Source organism: Protomyctophum parallelum (genome assembly GCF_964188405.1).
Source record: "Protomyctophum parallelum genome assembly, chromosome: 10".
Taxonomy (NCBI): Eukaryota; Metazoa; Chordata; class Actinopteri; order Myctophiformes; family Myctophidae; genus Protomyctophum; species Protomyctophum parallelum.
In genome coordinates this window covers 39,735,265-39,758,221 of record NC_139704.1, presented here as the reverse complement: position 1 = coordinate 39,758,221, position 22,957 = coordinate 39,735,265, and the positions used below count along the sequence as shown (strand labels likewise).

Sequence of the window (22,957 nt, the reverse complement as noted above, 5' to 3'; positions counted from 1 at the left end):
ACCAAATGAACCCGTACGGGTCCATTTGGTTACATGTGCTGCACTGCCGGAGTGTCGAATGAACACTCTGGATTTTACTGCGCATACGCGCATACACACAGTCACATTACAAATATACATGCATATACACAAATACACACGCAGCTGGTGGACGGGACACTTATGGGCCCTCGAAGGCTGTTTGCTTGACATGATGGAAGAATGAGCAGCAGCCTCAGTCTGTGATATTGCCTCCTATTCTTCATTGACAAGCATATATATTTTTTATGCTGTTCCCAACTGACTTCGCGGCGCTGAACTCCATTTATGAATTATCTGACATATTTCCTGCTATTTTTCTGACAGCAGTACTCAGAGGAAATTTCAAGGCACCTTTCTCCTGACAAGTAGAAATATCAATATTTGAATAAATTGCAGATTTGGATCTCCGCACATGGATGCTCTCACCCACCGGGCGTGGAAGTGTGTGCACGTGTGCGTGCGTGCATGTGTGTGTGTGTGTGTGTGTGTGTGTGTGTGTGTGTGTGTGTGTGTGTGTGAGACTGTGTATGAGTGCGTGTGTGTGTGTGTGTGTGTGTGTGTGTGTGTGTGTGTGTGTGTGTGTGTGTGTGTGTGTGCATGTGTGCGTGTGCAAGAGAGAGAATGAGATCGTGTGAGAGATCGTGTGTGTGTGTGTGTGTGTGAGAGAGAGAGAGAGAGAGAGGGAAATGGGAAGGGGTTTGTTTCATTCTGTTACCACGGTCTTATCCCCCTGAGCCCGGAGGCAGAAATCTGTATGCAGCATTTCATTAGGGGGGAGCTCGACTGAGTGACACGTGAAGCACACCTCGCCGTCGACCTGATGAAGTTTACTTCCCTCAAACGACAAAAAGCCACTTTGTAGACTAGCCTTTTTTCCTCCCTCCTCCTCCCCATAGAGGAAGAGAGGGGGCGATGGCTGTGCAACAATAAAAGAATCATGAATGTCGTTTGGCAAAAAATGACAGGTCTATCTGTACACAAATATTTCTCTTCAAGAAAAATGCAAGCGTCAGAGCATTTCCTTTTTACTGGCTTCTCTTTCTAAAGTGGCTAACGTGCGGCTTGTTACAACTGTCAGTGTTCAGAATATGATCACCTTCAATTCTAAGCGTGAAGAGGAAACAGCAAATAAATGCTGCCCTCCCCCCCATACCCTCCTCCTCCTCCTAAAAAAAGAAAAGATAAATTGGAAGCAAAAGTGTCAGATTTTTCATCTGGTTGGAAATGCAAGAGTGGCAAGTGTTATACATGGCGCGGCGGTGCAATCCACCCGTTGAACGAAATAATTTACAAACAAATATGGCATTGTGCTGGGAAACACTGATAAATACGCCGTCTGTGCATGAGAGGTCAATGTCAAGCATCCATAACACTCACAGCGCTGTCTCCTCCCTGCTCCCGGTGTTACGTATGAGAGACTCCTGCCTATCCGTCTCACTCTGTTTAGCTGCTGCGGCTGCCGCGCTGTCTGCATGTCCGCTGACACCGCTGCTGATAGATCGCTCTCCTTGCCTCGAACCCCCACCGTCACCCGCCCGGCGCCCACCCACCCCCTCTCTCTCTCCATGTCCACCCCCCCCCCTCGCCGACGCCGACACCCCCCACCCCTGTTTCGGAGAGAGAGCCTGAGAAATGGCTTAGCCATGCGAGAGGTCACTCAGGTACGAAAGGGCCGTGACCCCTGTGACCCCCCCAGGCTGACCCCTGTGACCCCAGAACATCGTACTTTCTCCCTCTCTCTCCGACGGAAAATAAAAACAAATCTTATCGCGGTGCCTCTGCAGCGATGAGGGCGCGAGAGGGTCTTATATATATATATATATCAATGTGCTTCTTTGACAATCATCCATCCACATGACCTGTGATTTCTCTGACAGGGTCTGCTTGACACTTACAACAGAGGGGTGACAGTGCATGCGGTTGTCCACCTCGCCATCCGCGTAGGCCCCTTATCTCCTCCTCCACTCTCCATCTCTCTCCATCCCTGCTCCTTTCCTCCTTGTGTGCACAACTTAATAAGCAAGTGAAGGGGTAGATTCCCATTATGGAAACCCTGAAAAAAGGCACAGACATTTCCCCCCTTATCTGGTATCTCCATCTGGAGGAGGCTCTCTCTCTCTCTCTCTCTCTCTGCCCCCCTCGTCCAATCTCTGTGTGTGTTCTGGTGAGGCTATGCTGCTTGCTGAGATGGCTTTCACTCTCCACTGGCCACAATGAGATTGGCCAACCAGGTTGACTCTATTCGAATCGACAACCCATTTCAATAAAGTAACAAAACAGAACGGAGTGCTGATGTTGAATAAAACATTTTTTAGGGGGTAAACTACAGAGCCATGCGGTCGGTGGTCTTAAATAACAGAAATCTTTGAGATAGTAGTGAAGTGTTTATAGGGGCAACCTGATAGGTGCATACCACATGGGCTCTAATATCTGACAGCAAGTCTTTGGTTTGATTCCCGGCTATAGCCGGACCATTTGCTGCATGTCTGCATTTGCTGTCCTGTTTCTCTGCACTATCTACCCATCAAATAATGTCTCCGAAAAAGCCCCAAGCCAGACATGGACATAAAATATCCAGGTCTATCACACATTATTAAACTGTCACAATGTGACACCCGGTTTGCTTTAAAATGTTTTAGCCGTCATATATCGAGCACTGCCTTAACACTGTTTTTTATCCCTCAATGCCTCTGCCTCTGCTATCAGATCAATTATGGCCGCCTCATAACCAGAGGATATGGCTAACAGACTAATAAAGATTACACTGAGGTCAGCAAGTCACTAATCCCCAGCGTTATTAGTAAAAACAAAGCCTACAGATTTTTTTCGCCATGCACCTCATCACATCTGAGTGTGTCCGTGCACGTGCATAGGGTCCGAACATAATACGGTGTGACTTAAACCATACAATGAGAAGAGAAAATAAATACGCTAAGAGCAGCAGGGGTGGACAGGGCCAGGCCTCTATGGGCCTATGTCATCACTCCCTCCGGTCTCTGCCGCGCTCCCCCACCCGAGGGAAGGGCCCGGTGATTACGGGGGCTCAGCTTCCCTCTAAGAAAGCAAACCGGAGCTGCAGTCCAAACAAGGCCGAGCCGAGCGGTGAGAGGAGCGCAGCTACGCTGTAGCGGCTCGGGTTTACCGCTGCCTCCGACCTGGCTGGCCCCCGGGCCCGCATTAGACCCCCCGGCCTGGGCCTCTCCTGGACAAACAAACAACCAGCACTTAAACACAGTCGGCGGGGATGAGCGGCGAGAGCTGGTGCCACCAGCGCTGCGCGGAGAAGGCAACCCGATCCAATTGGATTTGCTTTATCACACCATATAATGACTCTCAGGCCAGGGCTTCGCTCCAATGGTAGAAAATACAAAGATTTAAACAAATAAGAAACATGCCTTGCCTGCCTGCCACTCCGTCCTGTTTAGGGGTTCGGGCCAGAACAGGCAGCCCCCCCCCCCCCCCCCCCTACACCTCCAAACAGATGGGGAGGCATCTCAAAAATGTTCTCTGCCCCCAGGGACATGTGGTTTTCCCCATCATTATATAACTGTAAACTCCTGGATGTCAGAGATTGGGGATAATAACTTTCAGATGTTCGGCAGCCTGAGCCCGAGCCCGGGACCTGCTGGATGGGAACAGTTATTTGGCAGAGGGGAGGAAGTCCGAGAGATTAGGACTGAGATGTGCTGCGGAGAAAACTGGATCTGGACTGAAACTGCACTGTATGCCAGGTTGCTGTTGCAGTGTGCACTGCACTCAGCGCTAATGGCGACTGCATGGGAGGCAGTGTCCATGAAAGCGTTTGCATGTTTGTGTGCGCGTGCGTGTGCACGCGCACGTGTGTGTGTGACTGTGTGTGTGTGTGTGTGTGTGTGTGTGTGTGACTGTGTGTGTGTGTGTGTGTGTGTGTGTGTGTGTGTGTGTGTGTGTGTGTGTGTGTGTGTGTGTGTGTGTGTGTGTGTGTGTGTGAGGGTGTGTGTGTGTGTGTGTGAGGGCGGGTTAACGAGAAAAAGAGTGGCCAATTAATATCAAAACCACAGGAAGTCATGTCATCGTGTTAACGCGCAGAAATCAAGCCAAAGTGCACATGGCTGATCCCGCACTTTTAGCATTCCGTCTCAATTTTGGGCCTGGATTGGATATGACAGCTCCAGCGCCCCGCACTGCACTGCAGATGTGCAGCTAATTCGAAAAATGGACACGCCTACTTGAATAAATGAGTCCTTATAGAGGTGTCATCCTGTGAAACCATTTTTACGGGTTTGTCTCACATGGGTGGCGAGGCGTCATTGTTCACTCCCACCGTCGCCTCTCCCGACGGCCGCGCTGGCCATATGGTCAAGGTCTCTTCACTTAAACTCACAATGCTCTCATGAAATGAAATATCTCCTCTCACATATTTATATATATGGTCACTATAAAAAAGAAGGAGAAAAAAAACAATCACAGTTTTGTTGTTTTGTTTTTTGTTGTTGTTGTTTTTTTCTTCTTTGAAAGTATATTGAACGTGGTGCTGAACAAGCAGAGGAGTGTTTTTTATTGTAAATCAATAGTGGATCGATCGGCAGCCTGGGTGTTGAATATGGATCAATATCACAGCAGGCTGCGGAGGAGATCTGATTTCAATTGGCAAGAGGAGCCCGCAGCAGGTTTCCATCAAGCGGTAATTCAAGACATGGGAACATAAGTCAGATGGATTGATATAGACTAGCCAGGACCTTTCTTGCCACTGAACCAGCACAAGGAAATTTCTGTCATATATCATTAACGCAGTTGGGGCAGGCTGTAAAAATGGGGGCTAAGCCAGAGTACCTCGCTGACCCTCGATGCGTAAGAGGGGGGGTCAAGCGCTGCATAAACACTCCGCTATTAGGACAGGATGACTCTCGATCTGGTCTACACATAGGAACAGAACATGGACTCATCTCTCTCTCAGAGAATAGATGGTGAGAGGCTCCGCTTTCACAGTTCACACACAGACACGCCACAGTGCGGTCGTGTTCTGTGGAACTTCTGGTACTGATTATGGGGGCGGTCAGGCCGAGATACATAACTGTAAGCTGTTATTAATTTACTAAACAAATGTCCTGGAGAAAGGCTGGTGTGTGGCGAAATATTTTCGTTTGTGGGTTATCGTGTGTACGTGATCTTTATTGAAACCACACATTTTATTTGTTTAAGCAGCATAACGGAACACATAACAAAAAATTAACTGGACACAAATGTTCCCCGAGTGCATCGAGTGATATGTGTGCATGCTAAGGAAAGGGGGTCACTTTGTACATTCATCACTCGTTCACGATTCCCGGACAGAGGGGCACTGTTCCAAATGACAGCATTGTAAAACAATAAAAACAGAGCTATAGTTAGAAATAACTTGTCACTTTTAATAAATGACACTGGTTCAGGGCTCTTTCTCAGGGGCCTCTCCTCCGATACATCCCGGGCACCCCTGGGGCCAGCGGAGCAGGCAGCAGACCAGCTCGTTTCCCCGTGGTAACTGATGACCCTATCCCTGAATCCCCCCCCCCCCTCTCAACTACCACCACCACCACCATCTTTGTCCTGTGACCCCACGCCAGTGGGAGCAGGACCATGTCCGATGAAATCCTCCAACTGCTTCCCATCCTAATCTTGCCCGTGTCACACTACAAATTGCTACATTCAGAAAATGGAAATAGATTGAGGTGGAGACAGGGGGAGGGACAGGGAAGAGGGAGGGAAGAAAGAGGAGGGGGGGTTGGGGGTGGGGGGGGGGGTGGAGTGTGTGTGGAGAAGCGCATCGACAACCAGTCCCCTAAGAAAAATACTCGAGGAAAAAGAACGACTCGGGAGATCCCAGCGAGGAATCACATCTCGGCGAGCATATTGATCTGATTTACAAAACCTCCACTCTAATGCGAAACAAATGGCGTGGGCGTGAACTGGTACTTAACCATAAAACCCCAGCATTACTCCGTCTCCGATGAAATACCACATATATCCCTCAGCAGGCCTAATGTGCTGTTTTACGGCCAGATACGACTGAGGTTGACCCAACAGTTTGTTTGACAATTAGGGGGAACCTAATAAGGATTGAATGGGAGTGAGAACATTGCCAAGAGAAAGAAAAGAGACCTTTTTTATTTCCTTTTTTTTTAAGACAAGAAAAAAATGGTCAAAAAAAGGCGAAAAAAAGAAAAGAAAAACACTGGTCTGTGTGTGACCTAAATGCGATTAATAGATTCAGGGTGGTTAGTTATAGAAAGCTCTTGCGTCATTAATGCTTTAAGAAAAACCAAACAACATCTTCAAAACAGCTACAGTCTAGTTTAATTATAAAAGAGAGCTGTTAAATATTTGAGGGTTGAGTGTGGCATGTTTTATTTAGTTTAGATTTAATTTCAATAATGTAAGGTTTTTGCATGGCCCTGTGGCGGGCGGTGCACCGTGGAAAAAACTGCATAAATCGCAATGGATTGTTTTCCTTCATAATACGAAAATAAATGCTTTGCGTCAACTCTGCGGCCGCGTTCAAGCACCCTGTCAGTGGCGGTGCTCCGCGAAGTCGACAAATGCGCCAGAAGACGGGGAAGTTGAAGCAAAACAAAACTCTGATAACCTTTTCTCTCCAGTGTGTGTGTGTGTGTGTGTGTGTGTGTGTGTGTGTGTGTGTGTGTGTGTGTGTGTGTGTGTGTGTGTGTGTGTGTGTGTGTGTGTTTGCATGTGCAAGGGCCAGTGTTTCTCTTGGCCCAGCCTTCATCCCATCACCCCAGCTCTGGCCTTGTTTCTGTCAGCACAGAGAACCAGGGGAGCAGAGAGAGTTGGTGGAGGTGGGGGGTGGGCTGGCGGGGTGAGAGAGAGAGAGAGAGAGAGAGAGAGGAGAGAGGGAAGGGAAGGAGAGAGAGGAGAGGAGGGGCTGGGTGGCGGTGAGGGGGAGGGGTTGTCTCCACGGACAGATGGACTGCTCTTTCTCAACACATGTGGAACCATGTTTCGTCTTTCACTGCCGTCAAGCCGGAGCCCAATCCGTCGCTCTGTTGGCCTGCACCACTCTTTTCGTACTGCACACCTCTCTTTAGCACACCGTGTACACACACACACACGCACACACACACATGCACACACAAGCACTCATATGCATGTCGACTCGACACACATGTGCACACCACACACACACGTCACGTGCGTGCACACACGCACAAACATCTCGTTCTTTCTCCGCACACATGTTAAAGTCATCACCCCTGCTCAGCACTAGTAAAACACAACACCCCCGGCTTCTCTGCTGTTGTCAAGTCTTGCCATTAGCTGATGCCACTGGGGAATCCTACCCCAGTGAGGTGGGCATCCCGTGGGAGCGCCAGGCACCACGTTACGTTCAGCCGCCACTCATGTGAACCCAAACATGAGAGCATAATTTGGAAAATATCATTTATACTCTGCGTCTCTGTACGTGTCTTGACATTTACAAACTGCGATAAAACCGACACGAGGGAGGAGGGAATAGAAAACAGGGCGAGAATAATTTGAGGTAATGTTTTGCTTAGTGAACAGTATTACCCAATCCTGGATGTTGGAGCGCTATGGGAAGGAGGTTCTGGCTCCGGGGCTGCGGAGAGGGTCTGGGTTTCATTTTTCGGCAAGTGCAAGCCAACGGAGAGCTGCCAAGTACAGCTTTCGCCCTCAACACTTCCTGCTCTTCCCTGCCCTGGCTCACGAGGAGACAGGCTTCACTCAAACAGCACGTCGGCCTGGCCAGGGGTGGTCGGTTTATTCTCCCGTTTCTCAACGGGTGTCAAAAACTCGCGTCTGTCACACGAGTTACACAAAAACAGCCGTAAATAAAATGCTGAGATGGAAATGGCTTTCTGAGCCACGCACTTTGGGTGAGTGTGTGTGTACGACGTGCACGCCTGCCTGCGTGCGTGTGTGTGTATGTGTTTGTGTGTATAGAGACACAGAGAGAGAGAGAGAGAATTTCCAATACAAGAGCAACTGTTTTAATTGACTACTACATTAAGAGCATCAAACATGGTCCAATGCTTGTAAAGCTACACTACAGTATATGATGGAAAAGAATCTGCGAGCAGCACCTGCAGCGTTAGAGACTCTCAATAACAACAACAGAGCGCTTCTGTGACCCTTCCATTGCATCATCCTTACTTATGGCTGGTAGGAGCGGAGTAGCGCATTATCACGTCCTACGTGTGTAATTTTAATTGCCCCTCGGTAGATGCAGTGAAAACATGTCATTTAGGTACTTCATAAACAGACCTCTCTTTGCAGGTTATCAAAACAGTGAGGGCTAAAATCACGCCCTCTTTTCCATTTGGCGATGTGTAATTAAAATGGTTTTAGAAATCCTCTTTGACAGTCCAGGGCTTAGCCAAAAATGTAAATGACATTAAAGGAGACAATGAATTTAATTTTGTTTAATGTCCCCTTTCACTGATTCTCATTTACATCACATTTCCGCATAAAGGGCTGACCTTATAAATACTGGCATTTGTTCAGATTTTGGAGGTAATCGCGGTTCTGCAAAAACCAGATGGGAGCCGCACACATTTTCCGATTTGTTTCTTAGAAGGCTGAAGAAACCACATGTGAGACGGTCTTTTGTTGTCGGTAAACAACTAGACAACAAGTAAAAGTGCACTCTGGGAAATGACCTCGTAGGTGTTCCATAAATGAACGATAGCGCTAAGTCATTTAGAAAATACAGGCTCACTAATGAGGGACATAACAGAAAGCTAAGCAAAATTTACATTACGCCAAAATTTAATTGCATTAACACACGAACAGGTGCGGTGAGGCCTTTATAAATGAGCTAAATGAATAAAAGCCTCCCACAGCACAACCATGTGTGCTGACCAAAAAAAAAAAAAACAAGAGACAAGGGGAAAAAACAAGTCAATGTCATGAATTATTCAGTGGCTGGGCAGCACTCCAAAGGTCAGTGCCCTTTGACCTTTGTGACAGGAAGTGAAAGGGAGTGGCGTTGCCGGTGGAATAAATGGAGCTGACATGTTTAGATCCAAGACTAGTCCTTTTTCTGAATCAGAGCGCAAATTGACTTGGGATTCCAAGCCGTGGGAGCGTACATTAAATTCAAAATTCATGTATGGTTGCGTGCACGCTGATAGTGCTCTCTCTCTCTCTACCCCCAGCTCCCCTCGCATAATCTGCTGCATCTCCTCTGTGTAACGTATGACCTTTGAACTCTGACAGGCAGAATGAGTCATTTTCCCTCCTCTTTCAACAGCATGTGCTTTCTTATTACAAAATCCATGTGTAAGCCTGAACAATGTATCTAATCTTTCACACGCGGGAAGACAAAGTCAATATGGGAGAGAGTGAAGACAAATACCAGTCCAGAAGCGTCATCCCAAATTGAGTTATGTTTGGCCATACACTGCTCTACATATACTGTAAATGGGGAAACCGCCTAATCAGATATTGGGCACCTCATCACTATACCTCTCAGGACTCAAATTACCGTCTGAATAAACCCACGCCCCCACTTACTTTAAGGCGCCATTAGCTTATAGATGTGACATCCATTCCACTGCTGGCTTCATAAAGGGGAGATATGATTATAACCAACTGCAAAGTGCTGTAGTCATAGCAATAGAGATACAATTAGTGACTAAATGAAATCAGTGTCTCCTCTATTTCTGCCAGAGCCAACATAGTCTCCAACGTTTTCATTTCCTGATGAGGAGACTGTGGGGAAAATATGTATTGCTAACACAACTGGAATACAATAGAGTTTCTTTATACAGAGCCAGAGATGGACCAGCTTTCCCAGGAGGTACTGAAATCCCCCCACAACTCACATATAAACACACAGAATTGTAATAAAAATAGGCTCTTTCTTCATCCAAAAATGAGCATGAATAATGCAAGGGGCATCAAATGTAAGTGCTGAAATATTTAGTCACCAAACAGTGTTGAAACTTTGTGACAGCTGTTAGGCCTACAGTATATCTAACTAAATCTTTTTATTTAGTTTTAAAGAGAATCCTTCCTCTTCAACAAATCTGAGTGAAAATCTGTATCAAAACTCTGAGAGAAAATAGGGTAAACAGATGTCTGGCTTGACCGCAGGAAAATAGGACACATTTGGAATGATAAGTTTCCCAAACTCCGTTAGATATGCCAGATCCATGGGAAAGCCAGTTAATGTCTTGCTAGATGCCAGCTAGCTGTGTGCGCTTTCCCCCTCGTACCATCTGGGAAAATGTTACAGCAAATGAACGCCATCAATGATTCACTCCAAATCTGTTTCTTAAGGTTCGGCCATGCTACTGTTTCTCTAGGAAATGTGGCAGTGCTAGCTATTTTTCGTACTGTAATTGTAGACAGACGAGTCATGCCTGATTCAACAATCAAACCTCTTCACTAGGTTTATGTCTCTCACTCAACGATGTTCTACTCAACTGGAAATAATCTTTTTTTTGCCAACAGCAACCGCAGGACAAAATGACAGATGTAACAAATAAATGGCTGTAAAACATGGTGTCTTTAAAAGCTTGCCGCAAGTTCAGCGGGAATAGCCAGGTAATTGCGGTAAATAGACTGAACCTAGTAAAAGCCCACAGTGTGTGGCAGTCATGTCAGCAGTAGTGCATGATTTACACTTGGTTGCGTGCCGTGTCGCACACTGAAAATAGCAGCCAGAGACACAAGTTCCCAACGCGTCGCACTACGACCTGCTGCGAGCTTGTAGATCTACTGTTTTTGGTGCGCGACACCGGCGCGCAACCAAGTATTAATCGGACTTAACTCTGGCTCAACCCAGCAACCTTTCACAACTGCCCCTCTCTGCAAGCCTCCTCCAGTCACTGGGAACCGGCGTGGGTCTGTTAGGGTGAGCTGACGGGCTCATAGTTACGACATGGAGACAATGGGAGGGTCTAATGAGGAACATATGCTTTTGTGATTCAACAGAGCCGCTCATTGTGCAAGGAAAGGGATACTCTACTCCTATTCAGGCTCGTCACAATGAAAATCGGAGCCCTCCCTGAGCCAGTTGAGCTTACAATATCCGTCCCCTTCTTTTTTTCCCCCTGTTCTTCTTTTCTTCCCATCCCTCTTGCTTGACTTTAATTCTCCATGCATTCATTTTGCTTATTGTACTTATGTTACATGTTTTGTCCCGCAGATTGAAGAACAATGGTGTGAGAAACTCAAAGCAGTAAAAAGGGAGCCGAGCGACACAAAGCAAACATGAAAGCAGCGGAAATTAGACAAACAAAAGTACACGTCTCAAGTTATATGTTAATGTGCGTGCTATCGCTCCTCCGCAACACATCTGACCAATATATGAAGCCATCCACTCTGTAACAGATACAGCACACGAAGCCCAGTCTCTCTCTATATATATTGTCCTGTCAAGCACATCAGCCATTTACAGTTGTATATCATGCTCTGTGACTAATGCCACAACGCAATATAAACAGTCTCTTAAAGCATAACCCACAGTATAAACAACACATATCCAAGTACCGTGTGTGCGTGTGTGTGTGTGTGTGTGTGTGTGTGTGTGTGTGTGTGTGTGTGTGTGTGTGTGTGTGTGCTCGTGCGCGTGCACGTGCGTGTGTGTATGCGTGCGTGCGCGCGCGCGTGTGTGTGTGTGTGTGTGTGTGTGTGTGTGTGGTGTGTGTGTACGTGTGTGTGCGTGTGCGTGTGTTGGGTGCAGACAGCAGTAGCTCTGGTAATCCATCCAGGCTCCCAGGGCAGCCAGCACTCCTACTTCCTGATGCATGAGAAGCCGCTGGAGTGGAGTGACGGCAACAACTGCTCAGCCCTATTTGATTACTAATAAGAGAGTTGTCCCCTCTGTCAGATACCAGGCATTCTCCACTAAGCAAACAGTGATTCTGGCTAGTCAAACATTAGCATTGCTGTCTCTCCCCGCTACGTGGCGAGAGTTACATTGAGATTGACGCCGAAATCGTGACCCCCCCCCCCCCCCCACCTCATCCGAAATGCACCCCACCACCATGAACCTCAGCAAACCCACCCGCCCGGCCCGACCCCACCCAAACATGTTCAGTCCGGGGAAGATAGAAGTGGGCCCGAGGAGGGTAACATAAACACGGAGTGAGGCGCAAATGTCAGTGGCTAAAAACGATATTTCCTAACCCCTTTATAGAACATGATGAAGGCAACATCAATGTACTATATAAACCTCCCCCTCCGCCCTCCACCCCCGAAGCTTCAGAAACAAATGGCTGGTGTAAAAACGTGTAAAACGTTTATCCATTCTCGAAACAAATCTTCAACAACCTCTAAGCTCAGGGCTAACTTGAGAGAAAAAGAGGAGGAAACACAGTCAATAGAGGAAGAAAAAAACCCCCAAAACAACTATTGACAATGTAAGCATCACCGCCGTAAACAAAGAAGGGAAGGGAGCCAAATGAACGTGAAGTTCTCCTAGGCTAATTAGGACTATTCCCAGCATGATCCTCCTGTGATTGAAACACCTGTGATTGAGCAAACCCTAGCCAGGTGGCGACCGCCCCTCAGAGCACACAGGTACCTGGGAAAGACGCCCCTCAGACACTCACACAGAGTCAGCCGCGGTTCCCACACTGTGGGCTTGAGGGTGGAAGTCAGCCCACCTGGGTACCCAGACACATCAGGAGGGAGCTCTCACTCATTGACGTGTGCATTCATTGGCTTATCCATTTGCTCACTCTTCCATTTCGCTCATGGGAACTCATTCACTCTCTCACTCACTCATTCACTCACTCACACACACACGCATGTGTGCGCACGCACGCACGCACACAGACAGACACGCACGCACACAGACACTCACTCCCTCACTATATTGCTTATAAATGCCAGTCACACATATAGGAGACTAGATGAAGCCTACCTGTCGATGATCACTGGGTCTGATGGAGTCTCGTTCCTGTTTCCACAGCTTTTCTTGTCACAGCATCGGCTAAGGACACAAGACAGTGTGTTTCAGAACAAACAATTTTCTTTTTGCGCCGTTTTGTTTTTAAACAACACACACCCGCGTGCAAACACATTGCCTCGTATAGCTGTTTCGATACAAGCGAAAGTAAATAGAGTGAAATATCCCTCCACCACGTCCATCCATCCATTCCATTGATGCTGATGGCTGATAAAAATGGTGAAAACAACATGTTGTGTTGTTTGGCTTAGCGTCGGAGGGGAGGGGAGTGGAGCGGGGAACAGGCCAGGAGGCAGGGGAGTCACTTTTCACAGCTTCAGCTTTTGTTTACCTCTAATTGCCAAGCTGCTATTTCTGGGGGAGATGCAAGGTGCCACCCTCAACCAATATTTCTGAGGGGCATTTATCAATTATGGCCTCAAACGCACTAATCTATCCCTCACCACATGTTTCAACCATCTCCCCCCATATAAGCCTATATAGCTAACTGCCTTCAGTTCTTTTGATTGGAACTTTAATCAAACGTGGGCGTGCGTGTGTGTGTGTGTGTGTGTGTGTGTGTGTGTGTGTGTGTGTGTGTGTGTGTGTGTGTGTGTGTGTGTGTGTGTGTGTGTGTGTGTGTGTGTGTGTGTGTGTGTGTGTGTGTGTGTGTGTGCGTGTGTGTGTGTGTGTGTGCGTGTGTGTGTGTGTGTGTGTGTGTGTGTGTGTGTGTGTGTGTGTGTGTGTGTGTGTGTGTGTGTGTGCGTGTGTGTGTGCACGTGCGTGTGTGTGTGTGTGTGTGTGTGTGTGTGGGGGGGGGGGGGGGTTGGGGGGATAAATCACAAATACAGCATGCCAGCTTCCATTTGAAATGAAAACATATACATGTGTATATGGATATGGATATGATTGATTAGTGCCATATGGTGGGAGGGAGAGAAAAACAACATCTTTGAAGGAGGCTATCTGTCAGTCAAACCATATAGAATTTAACTTTGTCTCATATCCGGCATGTCTATGTAGTAAAACCTATTAAAGAGACAAGCTTTGTAGATAAGGTGCTGCGAAAACATCAGAGCAATAATAGAATTCAAAGGATGCTGTTTTCTCGTGCCTAAAAATATTTGTTTTAAGTGGAGTGCAGAGGATTATTTTTATGAAGGGCACTTATTATGTGTGTCTGTGACTGATAATAGGCAGCCGTTCTACTGGGTCCTCATTCCTACAGCAAAATGTACTTCCCCTGTGACGGAAAAATATTACCTCTCGAAGCATGAGCATATTCAACGTGTCACAAATAAGTGATGGATGCATGTATAAATTGAGCGTGAGTGATGAGTTTATGCATGGAGAAAGACAAATCATTCTCGCCTCTCTCTCTCTCGTGCTGCACTTGCTCACAAGCAGTAACTTGAACAATGCACCGGTGCAACAAAGGAGAGGTTAACCGACAGTATCCGAATTCAATGTTCACAAAGCTCATGCTGAGCTCAACAATAACAACAAAAGACGTTTTTCCTTTTAGTATCAATGACAACGCTGAATAGCACGGGGGAACATGAGAGGTTGAGATTTATGTGGTTAAATGATGCTAAAAGGCTGGTTGATCATTGATGACAGGTGGGATCAAGCGAGAACTGACTCTCTGCTAACAGAGAGAAAGCTGACTAACAAGACAGCTATCAAGCTGATAGATATGAAATCACTGTATGCATAACTTCATACTGTAGGTAACACATTGTGTTGTGTTGTCAGCCTACATGGTGCCATGGGGTACTGGTTTGGGGGGGGGGGGGGGTTGGGGGGGGACTGGAGGACACAATTAACCATGTGTGTAATTGTGTCATTGATTGTTTATTATACATGCAATTAACCTGACCCCAAAACGAAGTTTGGATTATATTAGGCTGTCCATGTTTGAAATGAAAGCAGACCCCATGCTGAGGGCTTCTCTTTACAGGTGTATTATATATGCACAGTGAAATCCTCAGTGTTCATTTTATCCATCCGTGCAACGCTGTGAGTGTAAAATGAAACCACGTGGACACACTCATGGGTCTATTTGGTTTCATGTGTACACTCTCTCATGGGTTAAATGAACACTCGGGGCTTTGCAGCGTGTCTGCCATATAAGTTTGGATTACTGCATCAATGCATGAGTGGCTAAATGTGTTGGAGGGAGAGGGAATGTCTTTTAGCCTATACTGGCAAAATGAATTGAGTGAAAAGAAAGAATGCTTACCTGCACATTATTTCATGAGTAAGAAGAACTCTGCACATTTCAGGATTCTTGTCTTGACCCTCATAAATTATAGCCTTTGAAAGAAAATGAGATGTTAATAATATATAAATACAGTCACCACTGTGACTATATTTCAGAATTAAACAACTAAACCAACAATACACTAACGTCTCTTGTATTTCACAACACACATATAGCATTGCAAAGAAATATTAATGCATGATGACACAATTGTGAAGAAATAATTACAATTAAACAATTAATAATTTCAATTGTTATAGCAACCAGAGCAGCAATATTAATATAACAACCACAACAACAATAATAATAATAATAATTATTAATATTATTAATATTATTAATAATTATTATTATTATAGATTATATTAAAAAACACAAATATTTTTTCAACAACACACACGCATGGGAGGGAGGGAGAAAGACAGATTTTCACGAGGAGAGATCCAATAGAAGTGTCATCAATATGCTTATAATCTGGGGATATTTGGGGGAAAGTGTTAATGGCCAATCTGTTGTTTATTTTGAGCCGCTAACAATGATCTTTCTGTGGATAAAAAGCGTGTCTGGTGGTACGGTTGAGTAATTTTTGAGCATTGGCTGAAACAGATGGCGTGGAGCTATCAGTTCTGCCGCTCTTCTCTCTCTCTCTCTCTCTCTCTCTCTCCCTCCCTCCATCCCTCTCTCCTTCCTCTTATGCTAAGGATAAGCCACTTTACTCACTCATACGGATATATATGTATACCAAAATGCAATAGCGTGCATGCTGCATGGCGAGTCATTATTAATACAGCGCGCTAAAATGATAAAATAATCAACATATTTTACCAATTGTAAATGTCTTGCATGTCGGCTGCAGGCCAGCACATAATGTGGATTTGTAAAAGTGACAAATCTGAGCATAGTTGTATCACATTCTGTCTGTGGAAGGCAATTCTGCTTTGACTTGATGTATCTTTTTTGTTGGGCACCGGGTGATTATCTATATTGGTTTGATTTATGTCGCTATTTGCAGCTGTAGAAACAGAAATCCATAAACTGCTTGTTCTGCGTCATTGACTCGGATCATTCGCACAGGAATGTTCCCTGCGTCTAGTGTGTGGCACATGCTTCACGGCTCTATTCAGAATGGCTCTGCTTTAAACCTCAATTTAATAACAAAAACACTGCTGGAAAGCTCAAATTCGACCGCCTGATTTTATTTTATGAATTGTAATTGTGTTTGCTGGGCTGTGTGTTGGGTTCAGATGTGCATAAGGCATGGTATTGCGACGTGTACATTTCACCATAACTTAGTATTGCTGCACTGGAGTCTGTGTGTGGGGTGCGTAAATTGAAATGAAACATTGCAGACATTATGATTTCTAACATATGGGCTATGCAAATCATACAAATTCAATGTGTGTGTGCTGCTGTGATATTACATTTGACATTATGAGCGAGAGTCAAATCAAATCATGCACCATACTGCAGACCATTCCTGCAGTTCAAAATGTAATGCTGGACAAAACTCAGTCTAAAGAAGGCTAACCCTCGGTCAAGCAAAATTGACTTTGCAGCTATGCAATGTGATATGGCCCAACGTAAACAGACAAAATGGAAGCTGTCTCTTCTTGTTACACTGGTAATTTGATTTTCTTTGGAGGATGATTGCATTTTGCAAACGCACCCGAAAATGCTATATTTCAGGGGTGACAATTTGCGCAGCGTGTTAAGTTTTGCACCGGTGAAGTGTAGTCGTGCGGGCAGTGCATGGATTGGGCACATTGGGCATGCTGGGAAACACGAGTAACAGTAGCTTACCTGCTTCGTCATTGAATCGATTAACCGTATGTAAAGATCCTGTTCTGTTCTGACGCCTGGGAAGAAGAAAAAAATATATAAGACTTGTTATAGGAAGAGCATATATAGGTTGTATAGTTTTTTTAAGGAAATTATACAGTCTTGATTTTACGCCAATTAAGAGAATGAAAACAAAATAATTATTTTACATCCATTATAGGCTAAGTCATTGTTGAATTGTTATTATTAATATTATTGTTATTATTATTATTATTATTATTATTATTAACCTATATCATTATTAATTGTTTTGTGTTGTTATTAATATTGTTAATATTGTTATTATTATGATTGGTGGTTGTAGTAGCCTAATAGTAGTAGACTATAGTAGTAGTAGTTATGTTATTATTTTTTAAGCCTATATAGATTAGTGTATATATACCTATATGTTTTCAGAACATTAAAGACTGCTTTACTCACCATTGCTGTACAATAACTGTAGTTTGTAATGTATCCCATTGTTAGTTTTTTCACTGTTTGGTTCCTGCAGGAGACAATAGTGAAAATCAATATCCTCAGAAATTGTCCTTTCACATCTATATCTATTGAAAAGAAATGAATAGTTTGTGGGTGGAAAAAACAGGAAAATCTGCCTTCATGCAACCGTTGTCTGTCATCAACGGATTGAGTAAAAAAAGAAAATCAATAAAGTGCACGTCACTCCCCTTACTTACTCAATTGTCATTTCAAAGAACACGATCATAATTTCAATACATGTGCAGATTATCAACAACGGTGATGTTGTTATATTCTCAAATAAGCGCTTACTTTATCCTTCTCCACAAAGTCCACAAAAGCTGTCCTTTCGATCTCCACGGGCTGACCCTGCCTGTCATACAGCGCCAGGACGAAATGGAAAAAATTGGATTTTCTGAGGTTGGAAGGCGGCTGCTTTTCATAATGTGCCCGTGCCAAGCCAACACCGCTGCGGGGAGAAAACAAGAGACCATCTCGGTTAAGTACCGGACACGGGGGATAGATGATGGAGCTGATGAAAACATTGGAGATGCACAAGCACGCTTTGAGTATAACGGGGAGATTTCTTGATTTGTCACAATAAGGGTAATCTGATGTAATGAAAGAAGGGGAAGCCGAAGGGGGGCATTGGGAGACCGTAATTGATACAGAGTATTGAGGGGATTGAGGGTCGATATGAGGAATGCGTGAGAAAATCAGATGATTTGGCATGCGTACCTTTGGGCGGCCGTGTTCGCGTCCACAACCCCAGCTGTGTGCATCCAGGAGCGGACCGAATTCAGTCCACCAAGCGGTTCCTCCTTCATCGTCGTCCCACCCCGCGGTATAGTTTCCTGAATCCCAAACATTTAGGACGATTTGCGTGGAAAATAACGCCTCCTGCGAAAAATTAGGTAAATAAACGTCCAGGGCGCGTTATCCTTCGGGGTGTTACAGGATAAGTGGCGAGAGAGCCGCTTCACACTTGCGAGGGAAAACCCGGTCCACAGGTCTTGCCTCTCTCCCTCTTCAGTCCGTCCTGCGTTGGAACGTTGTGTGAACAATTCTCAAAGTGCTGTACTTAGTTAGAGTGGTATCCACAGACTGGAGAAAAGTGAATTGTTCAATAGGCGAGATTTTGTTGTTGTTGCTATTGTTCCTCTTTTGTTTTTGGCGATTCACAGAAAAATCGATGGCAGTTGTTTGTGTTTTGGTGATGCTCTCAAAGTGGCGACATCCCCGAAGCACCAGCATCCAAAACCTTCAGGACTTCTTGTTGAATAAAACCACTCCTGAAAAAGGTTGCCGCGTCTCCGCGAAGAAGACAAACACAGGCAAAAGGCTGATCACCGGTGGAGGTGTTCCTAGTACACAGGAGAGGTGGATAAGGGGCCTTTCGCGTCGTGCAGGATGGATGGGAACATGCAAAACTAAGCCCTCTTTCCCCGAGGACTGAAATCTTTCCCGGGAGCCAAAACTCTAAACCCACGGGAGAGGCTCTGTCAGAATATGACGCTCATGGGGCGTAGCTTTGACCATATATGGAGCTCTGACGGTTCCTGTCAAGCAGTGGCGCTCCACTATGCGAGAGCAAGCCTATAGCAGCAACCTGAGAACAGTCGCTCTACTTTTCCTCTTGCTTAGGCCTATGTGGTGAGTTGAATTTTTTTTTCTTAATGATATGAAAATTCAACCATCACACAATATCCGCGCAGGAAAGAAAAATATATACACTCGGAATTCATAGATTGTCATGGCTTACATTTATAACCTGTATATGGCCTTACATGTTAATAGCTTTATTTAATATGAAATTAAACATATATCCATATTGTTTATTTTCCTTAACTTTCATTACATTTATATGTCATTGTGCAATGTTGACTTGTTGAGATTTGTCTGCTCACTGGTGTAACGAAACAAGCACCAAAGAATACATTGACCATAAATCTTAATTTTTCTTTTCCAGCTATTATAGATCGTGTTTCTTCATTTAAAAGTAAATAATTTGATGGTGATTATAATGACGCAGCGAGATAATAGTGTATTTGTCATTGCAGTTATTATTCAATTAAGATAAACGAGTTTACAGAAGATAATGTGATTATAAATCAATTAGATTCATTCTTAGTTTAAATATTTAAACAGAAGTTGTTAGCATTCATGCATTCATTTTGTTGTATGCTGTGTATAACACATGTGTCTTTATGTATTTATTTTTTAATTTTGTTAATATAGACCACAAAATACCAGCATTTTAATCACTATAGATGTGAGTCTGACTCTGACCTGCACGCTTATTCGTGTCAAACCAAATCAATCACCACCTCCTGGTGCATGCAAATATTTCACGATTTTCATATCACAGCCTCTTTTGACATAGCTAATAATCAGAGGATATAGGTGTCTGGTGGTGCATGGTGACATTAAACAAACTTGAGGGGAAATCCATGGCTTTGTGTCGCCCTTTTGTCTCACGCACGTCCTGTGAAATCAGTAGTAATCAGAAACATCTTAATCATTTTTTTCAAAAAGAGCCAACTGCCCCACATGTCCGAGAGTCTGTCTGACCGAGAGAGAGGTGCATGGCAAAGGAACCAATTCGGTTCATTAGTGGTGAAAAGGAGGAGAGCATGGATGGAAGAGAGGAGAGGAGAGGAGAGGAGGGGAGGGTGTAGCGAGGAGGAAGAGAGATGTGTGCTATATCCTGAGCAATCTATCTAGCTGGTGCTGAGGGTTAATAGCTGCTGCCAAAGATAAGTGAATTATAAGCTGTTGCTTGCACCTTTCACAAAAATCTATTGGCAAATTGCCTCGTCACACAACGAGGGTGTGAAAATAATATTTTTGATCATTTAAGGGTGCTTTCTTATTATTTCTGGAAAGTATCAAGCAAGATTCGTAATAGGTTATCTCATCATTGACATGTTATCTTTTTTGTCCCTCCCTCCTCCCCCTCTTAGGTGAAACAGACAAGAAGTGCACGTTGTGATGATTATAGTTTTTATTCGATTTTTTATTTATTTTATTTTGTCTGTTCTGTCGAGATTGCAAATATCTTTCTGATCTTTCCCAGAACTCACAGTGTTTTTTTTGCACACGGTTTCAAGTCGTTTATTAGAACTTAACCCCTGATTACACGCACCGAGGCGATTCAAATCTGATTATCAAATTAGGAGACTTTGAGACAAATCCTCTTAGATCTGATACTGTTGACTGGAGAGGGAAAATGGATCCCCACACCCGTCACGTAGGTAACGATGCTGTCCTGAAAGGGGGCTTTAAACCGTATTTGACAACAAATGCAGCTGCCACCGCTATTTCAGAAGATATTAGAGGAAAATGAATGCAAATCTGTGTGCAGGGGCCATCTGGACGTGGAGAGAGGGAGTCAGCTGCTCCACGCACGGAGGCGCGGAGCCTGAATCCGTCTCGGCTCATTCTGTGGGATCATCTGCGTGGTGGGCTTATACCGTGGAAAATGCGCTCTCCATCATTAGGTGAATGTTAGCATGACACGTTCAAAAATAAAAAGAAATGCCGTTGATCCACCCCGTTTGATTTTTTTAGTGAATGTATACATGCATGGACAACTTTTGTCCCATGCGTGGAATTGTGATGTTTGTCATCATTGTTCCCCCATTTATTTAAATGTGCTATTTTCTGGGTTTACGTATATAGATTAACTCTCATATACGCTGAAGGTATATAAGTGGGGGTGTCTGCCTGAGGAAAGAAACAAGTGCAAACTGTTTGCTCGCTCCCTGAGATGTTGACCATACTGCCAAGCAAGGCAGCCCTTTATGTCATTTTAATGACCGGTTAATGTCACACGGGCCCATTATCTTACATACCATTCAATGGACGCAGTGAATGAACCCCCCATAGTCAGTGTCTGCTGATATAAAAAGCAAAGTCGTCAGGATTCCGTGGCGCGTGGCTCTCAATAAAAATGTACACTGACTTGTATGAGAGAGACCTCCCGTCTAGAGCTTCCTCCGTATTGAGGGTGACGTCTTCTTCTTTTTTTTTCTTCTTCTTTTCTTTTTTTTCTCCGCTTTCTTTTCTTTTCTTTTCTTTTTGTGTGCGTGTGCGTGTGTGTGCGTGTGTGTGTGTGTGTGTGTGTGTGTGTGTGTGTGTGTGTGTGTGTGTGTGTGTGTGCGCGCGTGCGTGTGCGAATTTACGGCGCGAGGCCCTCATGATCTCCTTACATTTGCATGTAAATGGCGACATCAGCCTGTGCGCGTGCCACGGGCCAGCGGGCCTCCCAGATGTCAAAGGCAGAAGTCAATCAGCCGGCCGCTGGCCAGCTGTCCATCCATGGACTCTGGGACAAGCCTATCATTATGGTCACCTGCATTGTTTTAAATAGGTCGACTGGCAAAAAGAAAAGCAGCATTAAATAATAGTAATGATAGTAGTAATAATAACAATTATTATTATTATTATTATTATTACCGGTACATCTATAGTAATAATCATATTAATAATTCATAATAATAGGTTAGGCCTAATTATAATTAACTTAATCCAGAAACAATTTCACTCGGTGGTTGTATAAAGTAGGCCTAGTTTGTTTGCTATTAAATATTAAACAAATAATTACATTTTGAACTATTTCCAAATAGTAAGGAACCAGAAACATTCGTTCTTATGTTACTTCAAATTAAACAATTGTTTAGGAGTCTTGCTTTAAGCGAAATGGATTTTCTTTTTTTGTAAGGACGCTTGATTTGATTGCGTAAAGAATTGTGCTCTTGCGTTAATTGTTTGTCTCTTTGGATTGTTAGCCTACTCGTAATTAATTGGTTATATAGCGTTGTGATCACTTGTAGCTGTTCTCAAAATATAGATTATGTTAAGGTCAAATAAGGTTACAAGCATGACTATGTGGGAGAATTCTGATTAAGCTAGATTTGTTATTTTTTATTTATTCATAAATATGGAATTTCGTATAATAATTTGTTTCGTGCTCCGAAAGCCTATATTAATATAAGCAAATATCGATTCGCAATTTTGCCCAATTAACACACGTTAAATATTGCATTGCTATCGAGCGCAATTCAAGTGCTGCAACATGGATTAAGTGTTATTGTTTCCCAAATGATCGGAGTGTAATATCAATGACCCGAAAGATACAAAAGTTAGATCAATCATGAGGGGGGCTATTCGTGTCAAATCGTTACGGCGGATAGACGGACAGCGCCCCTCTTTGGTTAAAGCGTAGAGATCATTGTGTCGATAGGAGGCAGCTGTGCTCTGCAGCACAGCTAAAATACAGCCCAAAATGCGCTTTATAGAATTTGAAAACGTATATCTGCTAAATTATGTTTTTGATGACCACTCATGTTATTATGGTATTCGGGTGACACAATATGGATATAGCATTTATATATATTTTTTTGCAAAGAATAATTTATATGGAGTATTCAATCTCTTTTTATATTATTCTGACTTTCTGAGGATAAATAAGCGGCAGGCGTGTT

The 22,957-nt window shown here is 44.3% G+C and overlaps 1 protein-coding gene across 7 annotated transcripts in view; it reads right to left on the bottom strand.

Annotated features, from left to right (window-relative positions):
• Positions 1-18,923, bottom strand: part of LOC310866246 (transcription factor COE3) — an 84,364-nt gene extending 65,441 nt beyond the window's left edge. For all 7 annotated transcript variants that reach the window (XM_083775762.1, XM_083775766.1, XM_083775764.1 and 4 more), the window contains exons 1-6: positions 18,210-18,923; positions 17,784-17,940; positions 17,436-17,499; positions 16,977-17,032; positions 15,156-15,229; positions 12,890-12,958 (exon numbers count right to left, since the gene is read on the bottom strand). In XM_083775762.1, the coding sequence (XP_083631888.1) occupies positions 12,890-12,958; positions 15,156-15,229; positions 16,977-17,032; positions 17,436-17,499; positions 17,784-17,940; positions 18,210-18,340 (551 nt within the window). In that variant the 5' untranslated portion in view covers positions 18,341-18,923. The remainder of the gene's footprint in view (positions 1-12,889; positions 12,959-15,155; positions 15,230-16,976; positions 17,033-17,435; positions 17,500-17,783; positions 17,941-18,209) is intronic.
• Between the last annotated feature and the right edge of the window lie 4,034 nt (positions 18,924-22,957).